The 17,641-nt window shown below is 49.4% G+C and overlaps 1 protein-coding gene across 2 annotated transcripts in view; it reads right to left on the reverse strand.

Moving 5' to 3' along the window:
• Positions 1-2,922: 2,922 nt before the first annotated feature.
• The window catches only part of TRANK1 (tetratricopeptide repeat and ankyrin repeat containing 1), an 81,202-nt gene continuing 66,483 nt past the window's right edge, over positions 2,923-17,641 (reverse strand). For both annotated transcript variants that reach the window (XM_081160381.1, XM_081160380.1), the window contains 6 exons: positions 15,731-15,834; positions 15,492-15,624; positions 11,165-11,310; positions 6,910-9,959; positions 5,539-5,637; positions 2,923-4,457 (listed from right to left, as the gene is read on the reverse strand). In XM_081160381.1, the coding sequence (XP_081016507.1) occupies positions 4,357-4,457; positions 5,539-5,637; positions 6,910-9,959; positions 11,165-11,310; positions 15,492-15,624; positions 15,731-15,834 (3,633 nt within the window). In that variant the 3' untranslated portion in view covers positions 2,923-4,356. The remainder of the gene's footprint in view (positions 4,458-5,538; positions 5,638-6,909; positions 9,960-11,164; positions 11,311-15,491; positions 15,625-15,730; positions 15,835-17,641) is intronic.

The following is a 17,641-nucleotide window of genomic DNA, read 5'->3' on the forward strand; positions in this document are numbered from 1 at the left end:
CAATAAAGACATATTTAAAAAAAAGAAAAAAAAGATTGCATCAATCTCTTCATTATTTTTTGAAAAAATTTTCAGTACCAGTTGACATACAATATTATATTAGTTTCATATGTACAACATAGTGATTAGACATTTAACTTATGAAGTGATCCCGATAAGTCTAGTACCCACCTGACCCCATACATAGTTATTATAATGTTGTTGGCTATATTTCCTGTGCTGTACTTTAAATCCTGGTGACTGTTTTCATAGCTGGCAATTTGTCTATTTTAATCCCATCCCCCTTTTCACCCACTCCCCCAACCCCCCCTCCCATCTGGCACCCATCAAAATGTTCTCTGTACCTATGAGTTTGTTTCTGTTTTGTTTGTTCACTTATTTTGTTCATTTGTTTTTCAAAGCCTTTAAATAACGTGTCTGAATTCCCAGTGTAAGAAGCTAAATCTCAATCGTGGCTCACTTCAAAGATACTGTGATGAAAGCACTGTTTCCCCAGGGCCACCCATCCCACCGAAAGATCCTGTTAGGTTTTCAGGCTGCACCATGGAGGGTAAGATCATGTGTTTTAAGCAGAGAACACAGAATTCTAAACAGGGTTAGAATTCTGCACCACCATGAGACAGGTTTCTAAACAGCCCACCTAAAGAGCACCTGCTACCTTGCTGATGGCTTCTCCCTCCCTCCCCCTTGGCAAGGGAGGAGACACATTTCCTGGGCGGTGGGTAGGAGTGAGGATCAGCTGCCTGCTGGTGTGGGCAGACCCGTTTTCTCAACTGCGGGAAAGAATGCCAATATTTCAGGTTAAATGGGGAGGCTTCCCATGAACTCTTAGCCTCTGTGTCATTATGGGGTTGCTGGGTGGGGAGATGGCTCCTCAGGCCACCCACCTGACCTTACCCTCTCCAGCCAGAATCTCTGAAGCATATTTGGATTGACAACATCCAAAGTGAGTCACAATTGGTCCGTAAAGATATTTGTGGCAGTAAGGAGAAAAGTTACCCACTGTGCTGATTTACCCATCCTCTGGGTCATACACCTAAGGATGACCCCAGGGACAGGAGTTTCTGGCAATTACATGGCATTGATCCAGGAGCACATTCAAGGAATCCCAGCGCCGGGATCGGCCTGAGGGAGAAGGCCAGGGGGAAAGAGAGAGTGAGCTATGTTAGCTGTTGAGAAGATTCAGATGGTTATCATGGCTGGGGAATCGATGAATACTGGAATCCAGCCCTGCAAGGACCCTGAAGGAGACAGATGCAGGAGGAGAAATGACCAAGAAAAGCAGCACAATGCTGCACCATGAGCTAAATACTGTGTCTCAAACTTGCAAAAACATTACGAATCCATGTCCCCCTCCAGATCATATTCCAGTACCCAGGAGCCCCACCCCCCAAAAAACCCCAAGCTTCTTCCCTGGTGGTGTGCTGGGTCCAAGAGGTGGCCTAGGGTGGCTGTTTGGAGGGGAGGGGTATAGATACATAACGAGCTGCCATGGGAGGCTGGAGTGTCCATCCTCACACCAGGAAAGTCCTTCTTGGTGCAGGATGAAGCAAGGGGTGGGTGGGGCAAGAAGGGATGGGGGAGAGGTCTCTTGTTGTATCCATAGCCCAAACCCCACAAATGTCAGGGGCAGGCCTGCCCTCATGTGACAGCCAGCAGCGTTGGCTGTCAGTGTCCCAGGGGAATCAGGCCCAGGAGCTGAGTGGAGAGAACCTGTGACACTGGTCAGAGTAACTCCTCCTGCCCTGGCAACCAAGTCTCCACAGCTGGTGAAGCTATGCTGGCCAGTTAGACGACACGGTCTATAGGGGACGTGGCTAAGATGACCAATGGTTGTTTCCATGGGTGGGTTCTAGGATCCCCACCGGGCCAGGAAAACAGGTAAAGTGGCTGAAGCCCTTTCCTTCCAAAGGCAGACAGACAGTGGTCTTGGGGACCCCTGATATACCCCCATCCTGGGCTTCCAGGTAGGGCCTGAGACACAAAGTGCCCGCTACTGGCCTGGGCCTCAGGACTCGGTCATGGATGGGAATTACCGATTCTGCTGCTGAATTCCGTTCTCTGCCCAGGCTCCACACCCACACTCCAAGGACCCTCACGAGTTGAGGAATGTATTCCTGGGAGCAGCTCTCTCCAGGCAGCTCTCCAGACAGTGCTGACATAGAAGGTAGCAGGACCTTCCAGTCCTGAGCCTCCTGGGCCCTGAAGCTTCGGACCAGAGGACGCTTTCCTACCTTAGATCCAGCTGGCCTGCTCACCCAGCACAATCGAGTGACATTGGGATCACACAACCAATACCCAAGGGCGTTCAAACCCATGGCAACAGCCTACAGAAGCCCTCTGCACCAGGGCATGAAGGGACCTCAGACCATTCATTTCCCAAAGGGGAAACTGAGGCCCACCTGGGTTATGCCAATGCTGCTGCGTCCCCATGCGATCCACTGTCCATCATGCCACTGTTCCCAGTCTCCATCTCTCTCCCACATGGGATCATGAGACCCCAGGGTATGGCCGAGTCTAGGCACCCCGGGAGTGCTGATGGATCTGACTCGCCCCAGGTGACACAGCTCGTCAGGGGAAGGACGAGGATTTGATGCCAGGTCCCCCGCCTCCCAGGGCGATGCTCTTGTTAGGGGGCTGTTAGGGGGGCTCCCTACTGACAGCTGAAAAAGCTACAGAGTCCACCCCGCACTCAGAGCATCCACACAGGAAAGAATTTGCACAGGGAGGCCCTCGAGAGACACTGCAACCAGCTGTGAGGGCCGGGCTGTGCTTTCTCCCTCTGTCCCTGCCTGGATTTCGGGAGGCACAGAAAGCTCCGCCCTGGTCAGCATCAACCAGCTGACCAGAAAGAGCCAGCCCAAGATTTACCCCTTTACTCTCGGAGTGGAGACTGGAAACAAATAAGTGGACGGCAGCATGTAAGAGAAATGATTACAGTTTATAAAAAATGTGATAATACAGCAAGATTTGATTGGGGGTTTTTTTCCTGGCAAATGAGGTTTATAAAAAACACCTGGAATAAAAATTAGAAACATAACTAATAAAAATCAGAAACAAACATTTTGAGGAAATAGAGTCATTTAGAAAGACAGTGAAAACAGTGAGCAGCAGAAGCAGCAGCAACAGGAGAGAAAGCTGGTTCTGCTGAGATGACAAAACAAGGGGACCGAGCGGAACCTGCCCTTTCGCTCCAGGCTGGCCCGAGGGGCTGGGGAAACGGTGGGCAGTGACCGCGAGAGAGGCATGAAGGTTCGCTGAGGGGACCCTGCTGATGGCCGCTGGCCCGGAGAGGCGGGGGAGAAAGCAATGCCTCCTGCACACAGACCCACCCCACCCTCCTCTTACAGGGCCCCACCCATGGGCAGTGATTCCCAGCCATGTCCCCAGGACTGGACTGTATGACCAGCCTCCTCCTCTGTCCACCTGTCCCTAACCTGCGTCGCTGCAGGTCCCTGTCCCACCGTGGTGAGCTCAGTGGGAGACAACTCACCGGAATGTCAACCTAAGCTAGGATGATAAACTCGCCAGGGAGAACCAAGGAAACTAGACATACAAGGCTACATACAAAACACTTTCCAAAATGTCTGTGCCGCAGCCGAGGCAGAGGGAGGGCCCCCTTGGCAAGGCAGGCTGGGAAGCCCCAGCAAAACCCCCAGCCTGTCCTTCTAGGGGAAGGTCCTACAGCTGGCGGCTGGTGGCCCAAAGGACGCTGGGGACATCCTTGACTACATTCTGAGGTAGTCTAACCGTGACTTGCACAGGTAGCTGAGCATGGGGGGGGGGGGGGAAGGGGGGCAGAAAAGTTGCCACAGAGAGAAAAGGTTAATGTATATAAGGAAACAAACTGTGCTACAAGTAGGCTTAGAGATGACCAGACTGTGGCTTGGGATCAGGCAGGGGAGGCGGCAGGGCCCACACAGACGTGGGCGCACACAGCTCTTGTTGCAGCCATGTGGAAGGAGATGAGGGAATCCCTGGGGGGATTTCCTGGCCCAGGGCAGCAACAAACTCTGAGGTGAGGGGGTCCCTCCTACTGACTCATGTCGTGATGGTTTTGAGTCAGAGACCTTAGGGGCTTTGGGGTGAAGAGTCCCCAGGTTCCCTTCAGGAGGACTCCTCTCATCTAATGAGTTTTAGGGGAAATAACTGCTAAACTTGAGCTGGGAAAGCACTAGAGGTCCCCGCGCTGAGGGAGCAGTCAGACCCTAAGCCACATGGCAGAAAGCAAAGAGGCTGCTAGGCTCCCCTACTTCTTTATGCTAACTGACAGTCTTTCCTCTCTGCCCCAGCACTCAGACTTCCAAGTCAGGACGGAATGTTCCGAAGGTTCAGACAGCAGCAGCTGTGTGGATCTTAGTATTTTCTCTGCTTTGCATATTTCCGCGGACGCCTTCTAGGACGGAGCTCACCAAAGTCCTCAACTTCATTTTCATAATCATCTTCCTGAATGATTCCTATTTAACAAGCAAACAAATAAAGAAACAATGTGCAGAATGGTGATTTTTTTTCCCCACTCCGGTTCAAAATATAACACCCTAGCAAAACCTCATGTCTCTGTAATTGTTGTCGTAATTTAAAGGGAAAACGGCCTTCCACCAGGGTTCCAGAGAGTAAGGATGTATCCTGGAGCACTGATATTGCTCTCCAGGATAAGCCAAAGCCCAAGGAAGCCCTAGTCTCTAGAATTAAGCTCTCTTACAGGCTGGCTCCTCTGGCCTTATTTTAGAGGCCACTGAATGAAAGAAATCAAACAAAAGCTAAACTCAACCAGACTTGAGTCGATACGTCAGTTACCCTCCTTTTGAAACAATAACAAAAATCATAGTCCCAGATTTTTTTATTGGCACAGACATTTGTGCCAAGTCCCCTCAAGTTTTCCCCAGCTCTGAAGTCTGGATTAAAATGACTCACAGAAGGGCAACCTGAGACAGGTGAAATACTCAGAGCAAGGAGAAATGTGAGCAGGTGGGGAGGGGGCAGCAGTTGGGATGGGCAAGAGAGAAGACTTTGCAGATCAAACAGAATTTGGCAAGATAATTCTTACTGTCAGGAGAGAAACCTGACTCATCCAACACCGGCCTTACTGCTCTGAGAAGACGCATGCAAGCTGCCCCAATGATTTTGTTTGTTTTATATCCCCAAGCCCAGGACACTAGTGACACATACTAAACACTCATTAATAATCATTAGCCTACATAAAAACATATTTATTAAGGAATGGCTTTGCAATACTTTGTGTATCCCCAGGAGTCACTGTTCTGAGCATGAGTAGTGGCCGAACATTATGGATAATAGCTTTTGAGTGGCAAGAGGTTTATGAGAAAGCAACTAACATGGGCCCAGAATAACACCCTCACAGTCCGATGGAGAAACTCAGATACTATGTGACTAATAATCTGACTCGGGGCAATGCTCCTAGACAAAGAGTGGCCAATGCTGACATCATAGGCAGCCCTGCAGCAGACTGACCTGAAAGTCAGCAGAACCAAGAACCACGGGGCCCAGAGCACTATCCTAGGGTAAAGGGCTCCTTACCTTCCTCCTTCAAGTGCAGCTCTGTTTTCCTTAGCCACTCCCTCGCATCCTTGACTGACAGGCTCAGGATGTGGACCAGCTGAGTCATCACCTCCCCAGCTGTGGGAACCAAAGAACAGGGCTCTGAGCGAAGGGGCCGCTGTAAGGCCTCGAACACCCACTACTAGAACCAAAGACCCCAAGAGTTTGTCTCTGTGCTTTAGCTGAGGAAAACAACGGACAAGGACCCACAGCCACCAGAAGCATAAACTGCCATTAAATCCCAGCCTGCCGCCATAGCTGTGTGTCTACAGACTGCCAACAGCAAGCCTTTAAGGAAGCTTTGTTCAAAGTGTCATTACACCTTAAACTGCAGTGTCTGAGTTACAGAATGATTCTAAAATATGCAATTTCACTAATCTTATACATAAAAGAACTTCTACCCCGTGTTGCTGAGAAGTAGCTAACAAGGGAGTTAGAGGAAATCTGATTCAGAGACCACGTTAGAATTCTTATCGTGGCCCGGCCGGGCGTGGCTCAGCGGTTGAGCATCGACCTAGGATCCAGGAGATCAGGGTTCGATTCCCGGTCAGGACACATGCCCAGGTCATGGGCTCGACCAATGACTCTCTCATCATTGATGTTTCTGTCTCTCTCTCTCCCTCTCCTTTCCTCTCTCTAAAATCAATAAAGATATATTTAAAAGAAAAAAAAAAGAATTCTTATCGTGAACCCTGGCCAGTGTTCTCAGTGGTTAAGGCGTCAGCCTGCCCACAGAAGGGCTGAGGGGTGCCTGGGCTGCACGTTCAATCCCTGGCCCCAGTGGGGGTGAGAGAGGGAGACAACCAATCAATGTGTCCCTCTCACATCGATGTTTCTCTCTCTCCCTTCCACTCTCTCTAAAAATCAATGGAAAAAATATCCTCGGATGAAGAGTAACAACAAAAAAGAATTCTTATCCTGAAAGCTCACACTGGGTGTGGTTTAAGGACGCTCCAAAAAGGAAGCGACCACTATGCACCTCCAGATCTTAGTACAGAGCGGGTGCTCAAGAAGTGATCACTGAACGAATGAACCAGAAGCTTAAAGAGTTTCCTCAGGACTTTAAACATTTCCCTGTATCGTCTTCACAGAACTATTCAACAAGGCCAACTATAGTGCCAGGGGAACCATCCTGGCCCAAGATAATCAGAAAGTTTTAACTAGGGAAAGGATGGTCCAAACCATGGGGTTTTGCTCTAGCTTGAGAACACACAGTTCTCACTTGTATTTCTGCAAACGCCAAGCTCCATCATTCCAGGTCAGACCTCAACGCAAAGGGCTTGGCTCTGATGTGTGTTCTCAAAGCCCAGTTCTACCACCACCTGGGCCCCATTTCCGAGGGCCCCTTACCGCGGGCCCAGGCCTTCTGCCTGTAGAGGTCCTCCACCACGTCTGAAACTCTCCTGATGTTCTCCTGGACCTTCCTCTGCAGCATGTGGCTGTGCTCCTTGGAGCCCAGGTGACTGCGAATCAACACGCTCTGCTCGATGTCCTGCACCACCTGCTTGCCTTCGTGAACAGCCGGGTCCACCCTTTCTCGGAAAAATTCCAAGTATCTCTGGTAGGCCACCTGCTGCCTCTGGTGGCCTTCGAGGAGGATGTGGTGCTCATAAGACTCGCTATTCCTCTCTGGACCTTCCTTGTCATCCAGCTCAGCCTCGGAAAGGGCCACCGCCTCGGAAGTCTCTCCTTCAAAGGCATTACTGGGGCTGAAGTAGCTCTCAGGGCCCCTGGTGAATTTCACTCCGCACAGGTCACACTGGGTCCTGTCAATGTCTGCCTTTTTGAAGATGCCAGGCCCGGGCTCCCTGGTGTCCTCCCTGGAGCCCTCCGTGTGGGCACCCACCCTTCTCTTCCAGCTGACACACAGGGCCACCACCAGGCATGCTCTCTTCAACTTCCGCTGGATGGAAGCCTTCCGCTGCTTCTGGGACAGGATGGTGGCCAGGAGGTGGTCTCGGTCTTCTAACGCCAGCTCATCCGTCTCATCGTGACCAAACTCACACTCCGGTTCAGCGAAGCAGTCCACGGGGCCCAGGCAGAGCAGGCGGTTTAGCTTGACCTCCTCGTGGTAGAGGCCGCGGACCATGACCCCTTTGGTGTGCGTGCTGTCCCACCGCCAGTGGCAGTCCATCAGGTACTCTTCGTCCCGCTCAAAGAGCAGGTCCTGCAGCGCCTCAGCCACAGACTTCACATCGACCGCCATCAAGACCCGTGTTACCACGTTCCGCAGCCTCTCGGGCACCTGGCCTGGGTGGTCCGTGCTCATCAGCTGCAGCCTCTCCTCGACCTCCTGGAAGTGGCGGCGCAGAAGCGACTTGCAGATGGGCTGCAGAACCACCTCAGCGTTCACCAGCATCACCAGGCACAGCACCAGGGTCCGCTCGGCCTCCCCGGAGACCACACAGTCCATGTCACTGAAGGCATCGAGCAGGACGTTGAAGTTCTCATTCTCGTAGCCACAGAGCACCTTGACGAGGTAGGAGAGGTGGAACCGGAAATCCTGGATGGCTCTTGTCACGTCCTTTGGTTTGTATTCCTGAATGATGGAGAACACGTCCCCAAGCTCCTTGTCCTTCTTGCTGAACAGAAACTCCCAGTAGTGCACGAGCGAGATGTAGCTTTTGGGAAGGCACAGGATGGCGCTCTTCCGCAGGCGGGCCAGGACCATCCCGCAGTGGACGAACTGGGACTCCAGCAGGGCCACCGTGTTCCCAATGCTGGGGATGAGCGGCTCTTTGCACCTCTTGACAAGGACATTCATGAACCGGAAAAAGAACCTCTTGTAGTTTTCCGGGTTCCTGTGCACGTAGAGCTGGTCGATGCAGCTCTCCAGCAGCCGGATGAAGCACAGGTGGATCTTCTCGGCGCTCTCCTCACCCTTGTTGGGCGCCAGCATGCCGAACTTCCCCTCTATTCCTTTCACCCTGCTGCCCCTCGCCCTGCCCCGTTCCTCCTTCTCAGATGCTAGAGCTTTGAGCTCCCTGTGGTAGTCGTCCTCCTCCTGATGGAGCAGCTTTCCAAACTCCTCCGGGTAGCTGGAGGACAGGAGGAAGGCCTGCATGGCACTCAGCCACAGGTCGGTGGACTCCCGGCGGCTTCGCGCCCGTTCGTTTTGAAACAGAAAATAGACATAGTCTTTCAGAGCGAACCTGTAGGATCGTAAGGATTTGTAATTGGGTTTGAGGATTTCTTTGCATGCCATGGGGTTTTCGGACAACACTCGCTGATGGAAATGCTTAGGGAAGGCTACATTCACGAAGGATCTGCAATGGCGATACATATCTGGAGACAAAATACAATCAATTCTTTTAAGTTCTTCAGCTAAGATTTTAGGGAATACTTTTTTGGCTTCCAAAAGCAACCCATTGATTGCCACCTGGTACATTTTTGACTGAACCAAACACTTGGCCTCACAACGCCGCAAAGGCCTGTGGTAGTCTTTACAGTTTTCATCCTCACATTTTAAGCCAACAATAAACCTCATGCAGATGCCCGGGTAGGTCTTCCCAAGCAGGCTCTGCGTGATCTGACACAGCCTGTTCAAGAGGTGTTTGTTTAGGGCCAGTTTTACTTGGTCAGTCATTATCAAGAAGTGGTCTTTTGTTTTCTTCTCTCTCAAGTTCAAATCCAGTTCAAAAATTATTTTTAATATAGGGCCAGGGTCATTCTGAGCTATCTGGCAATACTTGGCATCTACTTGAGAAACCCCAAAAAACTCAAAGCAAGACTTGACCATGTCCTTCTCAGCATTGTTGGTCACTCTTTTGAGGGCCCTGACCAGATTGAGGAGGACTTCCAAGCCCCCTGGAACCAGGGCCAGAATCTTCTGAGGGTCAGCCTCATAGTGGCTGGTGGCTTCATAGAGCACTTCCACGACGCCGGCTGGGTGGTTGAGGGTGTCAAACTTGAAGAAAGCATCCTTGAGCTTCTGAAAGTCTTTCAGGATCACCCCCAGTAGGAACTGGGCCTCAGCGATGCCAAACAGCTGGTTGGTTTGATAGCAGAGATCGAGGGCTTCTCTCAGAATGGCCTTGGTGTGTTCTATGTCTGAATCCATGGCCACATTGAGGCGGGCAACCTCCAGCAGACACGAGGCCTGGAAGCCCTTGTCAGCAGTGAGCCTGGCGGCCTCCAGGAGGAAGCCATGTTGCTTCATCAGCAAGGCAGCCTCTTCTCTCCGGCCTTCCCTGTTCAACAGCTCTGCAGCCTCTGCTAGCCGTTTCCGAGACTTCAGGAACATCAGCTGGTCGTCTGTGTCCAGCTTCGAGAGGACAGCCATCATCTCCTTGATCTTATTTGCATTCAGGTACTTGGCTGCAGCTTCCAAGTAAAACTGACTGGCGGAATAGGAGAGCTTGGATACCGGTAGGGTCTTGGCCCTTAGCATTTCTTCATACCTGCAATGACAAATGACCCAAATAAGAACTCATTACCACCCAACCAATGGAAAACCTCCTCCAAAATAGAGCACAGAGCAACTTAAATAAAATTGCCGTATGTAGATATAAACGACAAAATAGGACCTCAACATATTCAGCTTCTTTAGAAATGCTTATTCTACAATGATAAAATATAGTAGAGCTGCAACCTAATCAAGTGAGAGGTAAGTTTGAAAGTCAGTCTCTAGGGCAAAAATTATGCATAGTCAAAATTACCCCTTAAACTTTCATAAAGCATGCTAACTCTTCTGGGTATGCAACCCCGCTCAGTTAGTTATGTGCTTACAGAGAGTATGAAGGCGGGGGCCCACACCTATGATTGCAGTAGTCTTTCTAGGTTCCTTGCTTTTCCTAGATTTCTTATCAACCTTTAACCCCACCCATCTCCACTTTCCCTCTGGAATATCAACCAGGCTAAAGGCTCAACGGAGCCTCCACTGGGTCACATATGAAATGTTTGTGTCCTACAGCTGAGGGTGTGTGCACATACATATCATACACATATTTATAAGTACATGGCTGAGCATCTACCAGTAGATCACAACGAAGCAAAATCCTGACTGCCCATACTAGTGCTCTCACCTCTAGCCACATCAATGAAACTGTCATCTCAGTAGGTAAAGGTAAGAAGACAGAACCATCATTAAACACAAAATTGCTGTGCATTTTATATACACACTTGTAATGTCTTCTTCAGCCCCTTCTCTTCATGACCCTGTGTCAAAGCTTATAAAGAGCATGGACGCCTGGCCAGTATGACTCAGTGGTTGAGCATCAACCCAGGAACCAAGAGGTCGCTAATTCAATTCCCACTTAGGGCATGTGCTAGGGTTTCGGGCTCAATCCCCAGTAGGGGGCATGCAGGAGGCAGCCAACCGAAGATGTTTCTCTCTCATCAATATTTATATCTCTCTCTCCCTTTCCCTTCCTCTCTCTAAAAATCAATAAAAACAGATTAAAAAATAAAATAAAATGTTTAAAAAAAAAAAAAGCACGGAGAACACAGGGTTCTGCTCTGAGAGCTCTTGACCCAGCATAGAGGCCACCACTCAAGTGGAAGAAGGGTGACATGGCCAGGCCACTGTGGAGAACAGGGCAACATCACCCAGGGCAGGCTGCCCCAGAAAGCAGGGGGTGGGCAGGGAGAGAATAAAACCACCTACTTTTCCACTGCAACAGCTGCTTCTTCATAGAGCTCCTCTTGACAGTACATTTTGAGAGCTAGATCAAATTCCTGAATTTGCTCAAAGCATCTGAAAGCATCTTGGTAGCACTGGCTTCGCTTGTAGAAATAGGCGGCATCTTTTATCTAAGACAAAGCAAAATTTTCCCTTGAGTATCCAGAACATAACTTTTTACCTTAAAAGGAAACTAAACACCTTGAATAATAAAGAGGATGGACACATGTCTTGCTATTTGTTAGAATCAAGTGAAAAACACCGAAACACAGGTAATGTGAGGAACACTAATTCTTTAGAGGGAGAAAAACAAAGTTAGATCCCAACCTCACACCATACACCACACACAAACTGAAGCTCCAGATGGGTTAAAGCTCTAAATGTGAAAGCTATTGGGGAGAAATGTATGAGACTATCTTTTGTGACTTGAGAGGTAAAGAAGGTCTTCAACAAAACCCAAAACACACACTTCAGGGGAGAAACTGATGGATTTGATTACATCAAAACTGTTGAAAAATGGGCATGTGAAACACAGTTAACAAAGAGAAAACAAACACTGACATCTAGATAAGCACTGTCCAATCGACTTTTCTGTGAAGACAGAAAAGTCCCATATCTACGAATTCCAACATGGCAGCCACTCGCCATGTGTGAATTGTGAGCACATGAAATGTGAGCAGAGCAACTGAGGAATTGATTTCATTTAATTTTAATTAATTTTAATTGCCACATGGGGCTAGTGGCTACTGAACTAGAATAGGCAGGTCTAGAACATAAAATGGAATCCTGCAACCACACACACAAAAAAAGGCTTTCCTGAAAACACAACAGAAAACTAGGTCAAGGATATAAACTGGCAGTTCACAGTGGGGGAAACTTAACAAATGAAGATGCTCAGCCTCACTTATAATCAGAGAAATGCAAATTAAAACCACAGTGAGATCCATCCATCAGGTTTGCAAAAAACAGAAAATCAGTACCTACTGAATGTGGTCAAGAATGTGGGGCACAAGGAATCTTTGGACACAAAGTGGCATGAACTATTCTGGAAAGTTAACACCTTCACTTAGTGATATTAAGTATATGTGGACCCTGGAGCCAGCAAGTCCATTTCTAGCACCATACCTCCCGGTCCCACACAGAACTGGAGGAGACATGCTATGTCACAGTACTATGTGTGGCAGCCAGGAGTGGGTGGCCACTTGGAAGTCTACCCACCACTAGGGAAATGGGTAAGGAATACAGGAGATGCCCACTGTGGAATACTATGAGCAATCAGAAACCTGGCCAGACATAACACTATAGCAGGAGGTGAAAAAAATTAAAAACAGTAAGATGCTATTTAATAAGCTTAAAATACATATGCAGAGAAAATACTACTATTTATCCTTCTGTCACAGATGCACATGGGGACATACAGCAAATGCATGGGGATGGCTGCCAATGAGAAGAGAACAGGAATGGAGAGGGGCTGTGAAGGGGAAGAGCATGAACAAAATGTGCAATGAGGGCGGCCCTGTGCCATGTTCACTGGTGAGTTTGCCACGAAGAGAAGAGTATATTCCACTCCTCTTCCTCTCATACTTCCCGTCCAGCCCATCGGTTAATCCTGTCTGCTTAGCTCTCCCGTTGTTTCCTAGACATGACCCCTTCCCACCACCCCCATCACCATCGTGGCAATCCACGCCACGTGTCTCAGCCTCAACCACCACTAGGCTCTTTTGACATGTCTGCTTCTACTCTTCCTGCCTACAAACCTCTTGACAGAGCATCCAAATAATTAGCTTCATGTCACTACTCCAATCCAAACTTCCCCCTGGCTCCCCACCACACTTGAACAAAGTCCAGTCCCCTATCATGGACTCTGAGGCCCTCCATGTTTTGTTCTTGCCCCCCTCTCTTGCTCATTTCACCATTTCTACCCCACTTGCTCTGCTCCAGCCAAACGGCTTCCTGGTGTTCTTTGAACTCGCCCACATGCTCCCACCTCAAAGCCTTTTGCCTGCAGGGATCCCTGGCCTGCTCTGCCCTCTAGCATCTGTTCTCACAGTCTCTGCTCAAAAGTCAGCCCCCCAACACCCCCTGTCTAAAACTGCAACCCTAACACCCTCTCTCCTCTCACCTAGCCCTCATCACCGCTGACATCTTACACGCCACTGGCTTATCTATCATCTCTCTCACACCAGCAAGGGAAGCTCTGCAGGGGCAGAGCCCCTGCTTTGCTGCCTGCTGCTTGCTGAGCACCCACAGTGCCTGGCACACAGCACGGGTCCATGGATTTGTTGAATATTTAGCTTCATAGCTCTACTTGCTGCACCTGAGGTCTGAAGAGAAAACAAAATCAAAATGAAACAAAATACAGATGCCAGGCCCTCTAATAAATCTCCGCTGGGTTTTATTCAACAAGACAAGCTCCCTGAAGGGCCAAAATATACACAAGATTCGGGTGTGACGGTGTTCTGTGTCCAGAGACCCCAGACCAGGGAGCTCTTAGGCCCGTCTTGCAACATCGATAAACCCCACATCCAGTACATCTAACCACCCTGCCTCCTTGCCACCACCGTCCAGAGCAAGGGCTCGGAGAGGTTTCCAGGGAAACCAGTGTTGCTCTCTGGAGAGAAGCAGGAAGGGTCCAGGCAGAGGAATCCCTGAAGGAAACCTTCCACGACCATACCTCTCACAAGCATTTCTTCCCAGGGGCAGCACCTGGGTGGGGGCTGGGAAAAGGGAAGCGATGTGGCTGAAGGGTTCTCACAAAGGCTGCTGCCAAGCTGCTCAATTTGAGTTGGGCTGGTTGTTAGGGGAGATGACCTCAAGAGGCCTGAAGCTGGCTGAGGGTCGAATCCCCTTCCAGGAAGGGGCCTGAGCCCAAAAAATAGGGGGGAGACCAGACTTCCCTGGCGGTGGTGGGCTTGTAGCTGCTAAATATGCTGATCAAGCCTGTGAAGATGGAAAGAAAGGGGGAGGCTGTGCCTCTGGGAGCAGGGTGGCCTCCACACAATGAAGGCACTGAAGTCCTGGAGAAGGGAACCTGGGCTCTGCTTATGGCCTCCTGGGCCCATCACCCCACCCACTTTCAGAAGCAGAGCTTGGCAGGCTGGGGAAGGCAAGGTGAACTGATAGGAAGGGGGCTCCGGCCCATTCATGACAGGCACTGGTAGGCAAAAAGGGGAAAGCAGTAGGCTTAGGCCTGTAATTGTCACTGCTTGGGGTCCAGTGGTGACATTAGAGATTGGAGGGCGGGGCATTAAGGAGCATGGAAAGGTTGGAAACTCTTCTAGTTTCTGGAATCTTAGGACCCAAAACTTCCAGCCACACTGAAATCCCTATTCCACCCCCACCTCCCACATCCTAAGAAGGCCCATCCCATAATAAACACGGGGCAGGGCAGACAGCATCAGGGCCACACTTCAAACTTCCCAGTAGGTCCCACCCCCACCCCACCCAATGCCTGGCGTGCTCTGAGGATCCAGGAGTTGCTACATTTCACGTGCAGACATGGAAACCCACCTCTCTACTGAAGGGTCATAAAGCCCATGAGGGCAAATGCACCAGCCGCAGCTGGATGCTGCAGAGCACAGCCTCTCAGACCACCTGTGGTGAGAGACCCAATGGTTTTACACGTCCAGTCCATTGCCACTGATACATTAAAACAAACAGCGTAATGTCCAGCATGGTGACTACGGTCAATAATGCTAACCACTCTGTGAGCTGCTGTACTCTAGACCAGCATCACTGTCCAGCAGAGCTTCCTGCGACGATGGAAATGTTCTATAACATTGTGGCTAGTGAAGCTAAGGAAATGATTTTTAATTTTCTCACATTCTAATTAACTTAAATTTTAAATTAAATAGACACATGTGGCTAGTGGCTGCCAGAATGGTCAGTGCCGATCTAGAGCAATCACAGGGAGCAGAGAAAAACTGCCATGCAAATACCACGCCATTCACCCGGGCAGATCCAGACTGTGAACACAGGGAAAAAGAAGGAAGGAATATTTTAAAGCCTGTCTTCCCTTTGATTTGAACATATGGCGTCCCCATGGTTAATATCAGGTCTCAAACATTCACACAGACATAGACATGAACACACACACACACACACACACACACACACACACCCCACATGTCCTTGGAGCCCTCTAAACACTTGTGCAAGTGGAAAAAGGACTACCCTAGAGTTGACAGAGCCAACCTCTCCCTCTTTGGAGGACTGGAGCCCCCTCCTGAAGCAGCAGAGGCAGCCCTCCTACCCCTCAATCTGCCTAAGGGGATCCCAGTTCTCCCAGGAGCAGTCGTGGGCCGGGCTGTACCTTCCCCAGCCTCTCACACAGCTGAGCGGAGAGCTGGAACTCCTTGGCGTAGCTCAGACACTTAAGGGACAGCTTTGGCTCATTGCATTCCAAATAGGTCTTAGCCAGTTCCAAGTACTCCACCTGCTTTTCCCTGGGAGGGGAAAAACAAAACAAAGTTTCCATGGGATGCTGACCTAACACCAATATATTTACCTACTGAGCTCATCAGAACAAACCCAAAATGACTTAAGACTTACTTGGGGCTGACTTTCTTGGATTTCATGTTGAGGGCGGTGTTGTGGGCCAGCGCAAGTTTCTCCTTCTCATATGCACCTCCTTTTTGGTAACATTTGGCTGCAACCTGGAAAAGGCAAAAGGTTTTGATTCCCGGAAAGGTAATGGAAGTGACCAGAGTTAGAGCATGCATTCTGTGTCTGCACTGACAAAACAGTGAGTCTCATCCCAGCCCAACCTGAGAGGGAGAAGCAAGAAGGTGCTGGTGAGCTAAAGGAAACGGCCTCCAAGGATAAAGCCCAAAAGTGTTACCAGCTAACAGTTCACACTCAAAGGTTCCTTCTGGCAGTACCCAGAACCATGGAAAGGGTACATAGTTTATATCTTTACAGGCCACCATAATAACACCCTTGGTTAATCTTCCAACAGCCATGCATGAGAAGTTACAGCCTTCTCTTGTATAGAGCAGCAACTTCAGGTAAGAGACACAGAGTGATTGGCCCAAGGGCACCCAGTACCCAGTGGCTTTTCTGGATTCAACACAGGTTCTCTCCTGGTGTTAACTACAATGGCTAACTGTTGGCGGAACAGCCTCAGTGCACCTACTGGGGGTAGAAGTGGAGATAGAAACATTATCACAACAAATCCCAGAAGATAACTAAGCAGATCCTTGGGACATGCAGATCTGTGTAAACCAAACAGAAGGTGGGCAACAAGTGTCACAAGGAAGTCAGCCTGCACCCCAATCCCTGCCAGCAAAAAGCTGCTTTCTCAAACAGGAATGCTGCCACCATGTCTCCACGCACAGGTTACAGGGGCAGAAAGTTCACATTGTGTCCAGTAGGTAGACTGGGTCTCAGTGTAGGCAAGGGAAGGGTTAAGTGGCACTTGCTGATAAGATGGACAGGATGTCATCTCTTCTCCTCAGGCTCTTTGCTGCAGCCTCCCCAGCCTCATGGGCCTCCTTTCATTCCTGTGATCTGTGCCATGCCCCTTCCTACCACAGGGCCTTTGCACATACTGTTCCTCTGATTGAAATGTTCTTCCATCCCTTCTCTGCCTGGTTAACTTCATTCATCCCATAGGTCTCAGCTCAACATTCCCTTGCTCAAAGCAGCCTTCCCTGTCCAGGACAAGTGGTTCTAGGGGCAGCTGGTCTCTCATGTACGACATCTGCAACAGCTGGGACAGTGAGCTCTTCAATATGCCTGCCTCACTCACCATCATATCCCCACAACCTAAACACAATGCTGGCTAAGAAGAATCTATTGAATGAAGAAATCTCAGGCAGTTTTCATTTCTGAAACATTCACTGACATGCAGCCAGAAACTCAATAAACCACCTGAGTCCTGCAGTCCTTTAGCGGAATCGAAATAACCTTTGCATCTGTGCTGGCTCCCCTGAAAAGACTTTAGATTCAAATATTCAATAGGCATTTTTAAAGGGCTAAAGAATTGGAAATCCATGGGCAACCGGTATGGGTAACACCAACAGTGTCCTGAAAGAATAAAGGGACTTTATATAGTTTTCCAATTATTACCACTCCCTTCTCTCCCTACCCCCTCTCCAAAAAATAAAAATAAAAAAATTCTTGGTTGTATAACAATAGCCAAGTGTTTGATATTTGTTTGCAGTTATAACAAGGATGGGCAGTGAATAAAGTTTTGAGGCTGCGTCTACTTCTGCAGCTAAATACTACATATTTATGGAAATACTTTGCAGACACGACCAACAGTACAAATTCTGTTTTCTCACCCCTTAGGATTGATTCGAGGGTGGCCACAGTCCTTTGTTCCTCCCTGTATCTGTCCACATCCCTTTACCGAATAACCCTGCACCCTCTCCCATCAAAAAGACTGCCAAGCCCTGGCCAGAGTTGCTCAGTGGTTGAAGCATCAGCCCGTGCATCGAAGGGTCTCAGGTTCAATTCCTG

Source organism: Miniopterus schreibersii (assembly GCF_964146895.1).
Source record: "Miniopterus schreibersii genome assembly, chromosome: 15".
NCBI classification, from domain to species: domain Eukaryota; kingdom Metazoa; phylum Chordata; class Mammalia; order Chiroptera; family Miniopteridae; genus Miniopterus; species Miniopterus schreibersii.